Raw genomic sequence first — 10,072 nt, 5'->3', positions numbered from 1 at the left:
TCTTAAACTTAAAAAAAAAAAAAAAAAAAAAAAAAAGAATGATATGTTGGACTTGTGGTTTAAAATTCTAATGAAATTACAAACAATACTAAAAAAAGATATTACAAACCACAAGATTGTGAGAAGTATTCTTATGTAGTTTATTTGCACATACATAAGTGGAAGAATGGTTGTTTCAAACACGCAAAGAAGCATTGGCAAAAAAACATCGCTCCAAGCAAGCCGAAAGGGAAGGGAAAAGGAAGAGAATTATCAAATTATGTGCTGAGAGTAGAACAGTAAAAAAACAGCTTATTTTTGTGGATTACCAAATTAAATTATACAACAAAAGGTAAAAGGTAAAAGCAAAAGAGATTCCTCTCCTGTTTCCCCTATATTGTATTTGCAGCAAATCGAAATATTTTGGCATCTAACAATTGCAGAGTTCGAAGCAGCACAGGAAATCAAAGCAGCCTTCCGAGCAGTTGTAAAAGCAAGAACAGCTGATTACATATAAAACCAATCCCCCCATCAGAACACTCAACAAAGCAAACCCAATGGAAAATTAGAGACACAGAATTGGGAAAGAAAAGGGTAAAACAAAGGCAAAAAGGGCAGAAGAGAAATGAAGAATTACCACTCATTGATGGCTTTATCTCGTTCATCTTCTTCACCCCCAAAGTTGTTGCTGGAAACCTCTATGGCTTGTGGAGCTGGAGCTTCCATCTCTCTCTCTCTCTCTCTCTCTCTCTCTCTCTCTCTCTCTCTCTCTCTCTCTGTGGGAATGGGAATTGGGAATTTGGAATTGGGAATTGAAAATAGTAAGGAAAATAAAGTTCACGTGGCACCACACTACACTACTCTACCACTATTGGCCAATTGAATTGAAAAATGGCAACAACAAAAACAACAAAACACATCTGCTTCATAATGACCAGACGAGACGACGTCGTTGCTGCACTCCCATATTTCCTACTCCTCGTTATAGTTATTGTATTTTGGTTCTAATATTTTAAATTGTTCTACTTTGATTTCTGAACTTCCATCAATACTCTGTTTTTTTTTTTTTTTTGAGATAAAATGAATATACTCTGTTTTAGTGCTGGTAAATTCTGTATTTCACGAAATTCTTAGACCTCGAAATCGATACCAAAAACCATAAATGTGGCTTAGAGTACAAGTCTATGTCCAAGCAAATCTCATAGCCCACGGTATTGCAAAAATGGTGATGGACAGCAACTTTATTGAAGAGTGGACAACTGTTTTTCCTGAGTGGTTGATGATTTTGGTTAATTGCGAGAGGTTGTAAGATTAAAATAGGATTTTAAATGGAATGAAGTTGATTGAGAACTTGTATGAAAGTGGAAAACAAAGAGAAGACAAAAGTAAACTGCATGTCAATTGGAATCAAAGAAAGAAAGAAAGAAAATTTCAAAGGAATCGCTGTTGGACCATATGATTCCATTTCAAACATTCTATTATCTACAAATTCAGCTTAAAGTTGTACATGGAAGTGGCGATTTCCCACCCCAATACCAAGGAATGATCAATGAGATGTCGCCATTACTGAAGCTCTAAAAAATGGGGGGAAAAAAGAAAAAACAAAAACAGAATACAAAATTGTTTCTCAACTCCCAGTACAGGGTACACTTCCAGACCAGAAGCCTTTTCATTTGAAAAGGAGGCAATAACCTACACAGGTAAGTAACAACCCGTGCCAGAAACTCACCTACAAGACGTAGCATCTGAATCTGACCTTGTCACGAAGATGATTTTTCGCCTAGACGTTATCCCCTGCCAAATGCTGGTCTGTTGATTGTATAGGCAAAGCCAAAGGCATGCCTGGCACAAGTACTTTCCTTTCCATTCATAAGCTACAGCAGTGTATGGTTCTTACTGCTGTGGTTAACAATGTTGAACACATTCGCAGGGGAACCATGATGATGCACATTATGAACTGGGTGTGGAGGAGACGATATTGGAAGAGCCTCAAGGATAGAACGGGGGGAATATCGAGACATTACTGTTAAGTCAGAGGTTTCATGATGAGATAGTTGGCCAATCACACTGGGAAAGAAGAAAACAATAATGTATGAAACTAGACTCATGCAAGGCTCAAGCACTATAATGAATGCATTAATCATTCATGGTCCAGTTACAAATGAGAACTGAACAAAAAGGGAAAAAGCAGCTCTTGCCTCTCAGCAGCCATCTTTCCCTTGGAATTTTGTGGGCTTGGAAACATGGGAAACTGATCAAATTTACTTGAATATTGTTTGCTCGGGCTGTAGCATTTGTCCTGCCATCATAACCCACACTGTAACGAAAAATGACGAGTTAAACGTGTGGTGGGGGGGTGGGGAGGAGGGGAGGGGTGGGTTATTGCAACTGTGTTTACCAGCAAATTTGCTCCAACGGCCTGAGAGCAAGATGGGCCATCTGGATGCTGCAAGTTTTTCATAAACGGATGTTCGAGCAGCATGGCAGCAGTTGGCCTCTCTGCAGGATTTCTCTGAAAGCAGCATTTTAAGAAATCCCTGCCTTCAAATGACAATGATTCAGGTATTGATGGGGTATCTCTCATGACCTTGAACATAGCTGCAGCCTGTATTAACAGATGAACTTGTAACCCACCAACCAAATAGTAAAATCTACCAAACTCATAAAAAAATAACTACCAATGATCAGTTCAATATGAAAATCAAAAGTTCTGTTAAGTCATCAATGTCTTTTATATGCTATGGAATGATGATGATAAGCTGATAACATATCCATCGTCTTGACGGGGTAGATGCCCACTTACTAATATTACAAATATACGTGCTCAAGGTGCAGAAAAGCACAGGAGAAAGGAAGGTGAAAAGCTAATGTGTGTCATAATTACCCAAGACATTTAGAGTTTTAAAACAAGTATCAGTATTAAGAGCCCAAGCCCCATACTGTCCTCCAACCAAGCAACTAACATATCTTGGTGCCTCAGTGGTGCAGATATAAGTTCTTTCACCAAATGGCATGACTTGAAAGGTGAAACTTCTATCTGGGTTGATGCAGCTACAAGCACATGCAAAAGTTATCTAACACTTACCCCTTCATACTCGCTCCAAGGTGGCTTGCCGGTGAACATTTCTATAATAGTGCAACCTAGGCTCCAAATATCAACAGCTAGGGCGAGATCAGAGCTGTTATCTTTCTGCATCACAGACAGAAGGAGCTGCAGGAAAAGATAAATTTTAATGACATCTCTCATCACTAAATAGCCAATCCAATTTATATAATCTACCTAGTATTTTAAGTGATCGCTTTTATTATGAGAAACCATAAGCCAATAATACATATAATATAGTAACAAAAAGATACCTCAGGAGCCATCCAGTATGGACTTCCCTTTAAAGAGAGATCGGCAACTTGTCCTGTAAGCTGTAGAGATATATATCATCATTCATGTATAATCCTGAAAAAGAACAAATTCTATCTCCTAAAGCAATTAAAATTTAGCAGCAGTGGAATGTCATATTAATGCTCACAATCATTCAGTAACCAATGTGTCAGCATCATCCAAACAAAAATGACTTCTTTTCTCCAAACTAAAGGCTGCTTAATAATATGATAGTAAAGTTGAGTGCCTAGGCACTAACATTACACAAATTGAACAATTGAAATACCTATTTATCCAAAGTGGAGTATATAAGTAGTGTGCCCACGTTACACATGTTTACAGAAATTGACTCGGAGCAAACAAATATGATAATTTTTCCTTGACAATCATCAACATCTATAATTATAGACACAAGTAAAAAAGGTCGACAACAGAAAGTAAAGTATACACCAGATCTATAGAGATCAATGCTATTAATTTATATGCATGAATATACTTTGACAAAAATACAGAAAAAGGGAAAAGGGTAACAGATACTAAAAGAAGAGAAAAATAGTAGGAAGGCACTAAGCACTCAAACTCATACTTACATGTTTAGCCATTCCAAAGTCAGCAAGCTTGACAACCCCACAAGAGTCTACAAGCAAATTAGCACCTTTGATGTCCCTGTATAAAAAAGATGAAAAATTAAGTCTCCGAATAGATATAATCATATAGACATGAGATAAGCATACAGACTGTTGTTCATAATTAATTCTTCCATGATTAAACTAACTGATGAGGGAATCTAAAATATTCAAGTATGTCTTTCTTTTTGTCCATATAATATTTATGGTTATCTTCATTTTACATGTCAAACTTGAGACTTTGTCTCAAACACATCAATACAAATGTTCCCTACCGGTGTATAGTCTTTGTGCTATGCAAGTAGGCCAACCCTGAGAGAATGTGACGAGTAAAATTCCGAACAACAGATTCTGTCATGGCTCCACAATGTTCACGGACATATTTATTAATTGAACCAGGATGAACATACTCCAGGTATATATATAATCGATCTTCAACCTACATAGACCCAGAGGAGGATTGTAATTAGTTATAATTATAAGATTATAAAAATGAACAACTTTGAAACGTCTTAACATGCAAGACAATTACTCACAATATCACTACCATAATACTGGACAATATTTGGATGCTTTAGCTGGCTGAGAACTTTGATCTCCTGTGACAGTTAGAAGAAGAGAGGCAAAACTAAACAAGATCAAATTTCATCCTGTCATCATAGGACAAATTCGAAGTTATGGCATTGTAAAATAGCAGAACATTATCTTCATTTGGATGAAGAAAACTGATGGCAGCATTTAAGGATAACATGAGCCAATTTAAAGCCTGCCTTGATAAAGATAAAGCATAAGTTACAGAAAAACTTTTTATCATTTTAAATAACAAGTTTTAGCAAGTAGGACGCCAGATAGGCACACCTCCAATTTTTCAAAGAGGCTCGTGATTAACTAATGCCTACTAAAACAAGGGAAAAAATGAACAAAACATACACGTAGAGGCTAGAACTTATTATATTCATATCTTTTAATGAGACTTTTCCATAAAATTTAAAGTTAGTGGTAAAATCTCGTAGGAAGCATCATTTTCTAAGGCACTAGTACACATAAACATGGATACAAGTGTTGCAACACCAAGTAATATGCTACTAGGTTCACTCAACTATAAATCACAACACGCATGTCATTGGCACTGAATAAACAAATTAAAATAAAATTATTTGGAATCTCTGGTTTAATTTCTTATCATATTTTGAAAATCAAAATAATAACTAATAAATTACAGAAACTGGTTCTTCGAAGAGAATCAAGATGTTCAGAGAAAATGAAACCAAGCACCTGAAAGCTTGAGCTTCAAAACTGTACTCTAAACATATTTACCAGCTTAAACAAGAGTTTGTTAGCCAAAGGATTTGCCATTAGTATGAAAACAATTAAAAAGGAAATCCTACGATCATAATAGAAAGATCCTCCAATCACAGAAAGACAAAAAGTTAGTTACAAAAAACTCACACAGTTGATCACAGCTGAAACAAATATTAAAATTACCTGTTCTAACTGCTTTATGCATTCGGCCGATTTTGGATCGTCAGGAAATAATTCAACTTCCTTCATTGCACATAAAGCTCCATTTTCTCTTCGGGGAAGTATAGAAAAACACAGTCAGTCCACAGAAGCAAATGACAACAACAGAAAATGCCAACGGAACTCATATTACCTGTTGCTTGCAACATAAACACTTCCGAATGTACCCCGGCCAATAAGCTTTCCTTTCTGCCATTGATCTTTCATAGAGATTGACTCAGTTTTAGTGCTCACTTGTGTAATTGGGGTTGATGGCAAAGATATTGCGATTGATGGGGAAGGTATTGCGATTGATGGCGACGGTATAGAGGTTGATGGTAAAGGCATTGAGGTTGATGGTGAAGGCATTGGTACTCCAGGAGGAAGAGGTAGAGGGTGGACACTGACATGACCAGAACTTTCACGGCGTGCAGCATGTGTTTCAAGGGATAGCTTGGTGTGCAATGGAGATGCAGGTCCGGTTGGACTTCTGGCATCTTGGTGGGGACTTCTACCTGTTGGGCTCTGCATGGGAGAACTCTCAGAGCTAAGAGCACAGCCATCAAAGAATGCAGGAGGAACTCCTCGCATCATTGCTGACGATGGCAGCTCAGGTGCAGACCAGCCGTGATTTCCTACTGAAGGCCCATAATGAAAATTTGGCAGTTCAGGAGCAGACCATCCTTGATTTCCTGCTGGAGCCACATAATGAAAATTTGAAAGGTTTCCAGAACCATTTCTTGGGGGACTGAGTGCAGGACTTGCAAAAGGACTAGTAGGAGCACTCCTACTGGGAACATCAATCCTAAAACTGTTTCGAGATTTTTCAGGGTATCTTCTCGAATCTTGATTTGCCCTCGTAGATGACCTTGTCTCACAATGATCTTCTTTCTTCTGCCTCTCCCGGGAATCAAATACACTGATTCAGTAAATTACAAGCAGGTGTTGGTCAAAATAACACAAACAAAGTTATCATGGAAACACAAACATGATACAATAAACATAAATGAGACGAGAAGCATATGACCAACACAGCAGTTGTAACACTTGTACAGATTACAAAGTTTCCCCTACACTTTTGACACACCAATGCACGAATAAACATTAAGATTCTAGCGAAGGGGTTGGAAAAACATAATTGAGTGCCATCCTTTATAAAATCCTAAGCCATACACCTACGATAGCTACCAATTGTATTAAATATAGAAACAGAGACGTGAAGGTCATAAAGCTATGAGCATAACTGGGAAATGGGAAAAACATCAAAGACCATATACTTAACATTACAAGTGGTGAGCTGGGGTACCTTTTAATTGGAGCGTTTGTGAAGGCCCCGCCCCCAATTTTATGAGCAGGGGGAGTTCTATCTCTATCTACATCGCGCTCCTCCCCGCCTCTGCCACGCCTATCCTTGGGAGACGGAAGAGGGCAGTCCACGTCTCCACTTCCAGAATTGGAATTGGAATTGGAATTCCCTTCACGACGCTGAAAGAGTGGAGAAGTCTCCGGAAGCGGCAAGGGCACGGCATGGTCGGAGGTACTGGGCGATCGCGACAAGGTCGCCGCTTCGGAGGGGGCAGAATCGGACCATTTAGCGAGAGAAGCAGTAGGGCCCTCACGTCCGCTTAGATTACGAAGCTTCTTACGGCGGGAATACTTGGAGGCGCCAAAACGCCAAATGACCCCCCGATAATTATGATCGTCAGAATCGGCGGCGGTGGTAGAGCCGGGACTCTTCAGCGTGGAGGAGGGGGAAAAGGAGATGTTACGGAACCAACGCATGGTGAGCGATCAATCATTGTAATCTATGAAGAACAGGGAATGGCATGACAGAGGAAGAAGAAGCAGAAGAAGAAGAAGAAAGGGATTGAAGAAAAGAGAGAGCCGAAGGAAACAACAAAAATAAGAACACGGTTTGCAACGTCCCTCCACACCAAACGGGAAGGTTTTGGTTTTCTCCATTTTGAGAGGTCAATAATGGCCCCCTTTTGCCCCCCTCTTCTCTTCTCTAACAAAGTCAAAACAAACACACCATCACAGCTCCACCCTCACAGACTTGACACACAAACAAAGAACAAACCTTTTTTCTTTTTTCTTTTTTTGTCTCCTTGTGTTTTCACAATATTTTTCCTTTTCCTTCATTGGTCTTAATTTACAATTTAATATTTTGCTAATCTCTGTGTAATCTATTTCGTTATGTTTTAAAATTTAATTATCTACCTGTCAACATCCTTCCACAAACTCAATAATTGTTACAAATTCTTTTTACTAACAAAGATGGACACAAATTTGACAGAATTTTAGAGAAATACTGCAAAGATTGGTTTTTTTTTTTTTTGGTGTGTGTTGAACTTTTGTTGATATTAATGGTTGCTGATAGTAATTGTAATAGAAATCTAATAAAAAGGAAAAGAAAATTACAACACAATTTTTTTAAATACAATATATGGTACAAGAATCCGAATTCATTGATTTTTTTTTTCTTTTTGGTTGAAGATAACTGACTTAATTAGTTGAACTTACTCAAATTAGCATTGCAACATAAATCCGATCTAAAGCTTTTCTTATTTAAATATTTTATGTCAAACTCTTACTTGATAAATACCATAACATAAAGATGAACTAGAACAATCACTTTGCTTTTAAATATTCTAGAACAACCGCTTAACTAGAAAATATGGAATAAAATTAATTTCGTTGACCCAAAATTAAAATGGACTTTGCCGGCACATGATTGCTTTGATGTCCTAATCGTCTTACTCGAAGACTTCATAAACATACTTAATTTTATAATCAAAATACAATTAAGCCTTTTTTTATAATTCAATTTGAATATAATTTCCTTACTTTAATAGATTAGGTACAATGAATTCGTGTATAAAAATTGTAAACAATTTGCAGATAGAAGTCTTCCTGAAATATAAAATCTTTAACATATGAGAGGATTTTGGGAAACGACACCTTTATAAAAATATTTTTTAATATTACAAAATATATATATTTTTAATGTTGGGATCTTCTCGGATTTCCTTTATGGGCTGACTTTAGTAGGATAATCTTAATCAATAATTATTGTCAATAATATATTAAAAAATTTATGTGTATTTTTGTCATTTTTATAATGATCATCAATAGCAGTATTATGACGTCATCAATAAAGAGATTACGTCATATTTAATTTCGTCAACATTAATTTTTTTTTTTATAAAATTAAACTACGAGACAGTAAAGTTAAACAAAAGGATTCTTAAATAAACAGTTTGTAACTTTTTTGTAATTGCCAAATGTAAAATTTAGGAGTTTAAAGGCTAGAACACGATAAAAATTATATATTAGAAGTCATTAACCACTATGACTAATCCCAAATGACAATGTCATAAAAAATATATTATGAAATTCATACCACATGATTTAAACAATCATTCTATCAATATCATTTTTAAGTTCACAAATGTCTTCAATTGGATTGAAAATAATAACAATAACATAAGGTAAAAATTAATGTCAACATGTTAACTACTATGTTTCATAAAGTCAATCAATAATCAAACTCAATTCAAGGATTGAAAGCATCACTTTGAAAGTGATAGAGACCAAACATAAACAAAATTTAAAGATTAGAAACTAAAAGTAAACTTGAAGACTAAATAGAAATTAAATCCAAATCTCAGTAATAAAAAATGTTAATTTTAAAACTTGGAAGATGAGAGGAAAACTAAGTTAAAAAAAAAGCAGAATTTACCCAAAAATTAAGGGGAGGGTGTGGAGTTCGATGGTCAACTTATAAATTACATAATTTTCAATAAAGACTTACCCAATTGCTGCGGATTCTAAATTTCAGGTGTCCAACTGTTATTCTAGTTCCTGAAGAGACCCACAGATCGTGCATTTGTTTTTCTGTCTTTTTTTTTTTTTTTTTAATCTTTGAATTACTATCTTTAAACCCTTATCATTTGCATTCGGTTTCAATTTAATCTGTGAAAATATTTCTAAATTTATTAATGGTTGACAACTTTCTTATTTGATGCTATATTGCAAAGAAAAAGAGAGATCTCACGGCCTTCTATCAAAGTAAATAAAAAACCAAAATAGAGTGAGATCAAAATACAAAAGAAACAGAAAAATTGGCAACTTTTAAAATAATAAAAACCAAATTGAGTTCAAGTAAAATCGATAGAAACTAAAACAATGACTTTCCAGTTAATTTATTTGAACTCAACTACAATAATTACTCAGCAACCAGAGCATAGCTTTAGCAGATTACGGCATAATATGATGTTGAAAATTCGAATTCCCACTCCTATAAAAAAAAAAAAAATTGCTTGAGAAATTTAGTTTTTCATAATTAATATAGGAATCGGTTCTAGAGGGTCTAAAAGGAAGATGGCAAAGTCAAGGTCCATTTTAGTCTAACCATATTGACAAACCCCATTCCAAACTCAACATAAATAAATTAATAATAATAATAATAATTAAAAACAGCACAATTTAAAAATTGATTGATGACCAATTATCGTTCCAAAACTTAGCTGTTATGTTTAGGACGTCTCCCTACAATAATCCTAAGGTCATCTAAAGCATTTATAGTTTG

The 10,072-nt window shown here is 35.7% G+C and overlaps 1 protein-coding gene and 1 long non-coding RNA gene across 5 annotated transcripts; both read right to left on the bottom strand.

The window, feature by feature from the left end:
* Positions 1-229: 229 nt before the first annotated feature.
* On the bottom strand, positions 230-1,027 carry LOC111005811 (uncharacterized). The gene is made up of 2 exons (XR_002600779.2): positions 617-1,027; positions 230-482 (listed from the first exon to the last, which is right to left on the bottom strand). It is a non-coding gene; the product is annotated as an uncharacterized LOC111005811 (long non-coding RNA).
* A 381-nt stretch (positions 1,028-1,408) lies between these two features.
* Positions 1,409-7,518, bottom strand: MAPKKK5 (mitogen-activated protein kinase kinase kinase 5). 4 transcript variants are annotated; one of them, XM_088124513.1, is made up of 11 exons: positions 6,788-7,518; positions 5,636-6,400; positions 5,467-5,554; positions 4,518-4,580; positions 4,257-4,420; positions 3,946-4,021; positions 3,337-3,396; positions 3,065-3,190; positions 2,378-2,584; positions 2,178-2,278; positions 1,409-2,002 (listed from the first exon to the last, which is right to left on the bottom strand). In XM_088124513.1, the coding sequence occupies exons 1-11, from the start codon at positions 7,261-7,263 to the stop codon at positions 1,969-1,971; spliced, it is 2,160 nt and encodes a 719-aa protein (XP_087980639.1). In that variant the 5' UTR covers positions 7,264-7,518; the 3' UTR covers positions 1,409-1,968. The 4 variants fall into 4 exon arrangements, 2 of the variants coding, with proteins under 2 accessions (XP_087980639.1, XP_087980638.1); XM_088124512.1 differs by having other exon boundaries at positions 1,409-2,046; positions 6,788-7,516; XR_015791001.1 differs by having other exon boundaries at positions 1,968-2,002; positions 2,178-2,296; positions 6,788-7,517.
* Positions 7,519-10,072: the final 2,554 nt, after the last annotated feature.

The sequence above is a fragment of the Momordica charantia genome, assembly GCF_013281855.1.
Source record: "Momordica charantia cultivar OHB3-1 chromosome 1 unlocalized genomic scaffold, Mcharantia_2.0 BLBB01000001.1, whole genome shotgun sequence".
NCBI classification, from domain to species: domain Eukaryota; kingdom Viridiplantae; phylum Streptophyta; class Magnoliopsida; order Cucurbitales; family Cucurbitaceae; genus Momordica; species Momordica charantia.
This window is presented reverse-complemented; position numbering and strand designations above follow the sequence as displayed.

Bases quoted from the DNA above. Each gene is read 5' to 3' on its own strand.
- MAPKKK5 (XM_088124512.1), bottom strand. From the start codon at position 7,263: ATGCGTTGGTTCCGTAACATCTCCTTTTCCCCCTCCTCCACGCTGAAG. The intron at 4,581-5,466 runs GTAATTTTAATA...TAACTGTCACAG, and splicing joins GCATAAAGCAGTTAGAACAG to GAGATCAAAGTTCTCAGCCA. The intron at 2,279-2,377 runs GTAAACACAGTT...TTATGATGGCAG, and splicing joins CCGTTGGAGCAAATTTGCTG to GACAAATGCTACAGCCCGAG.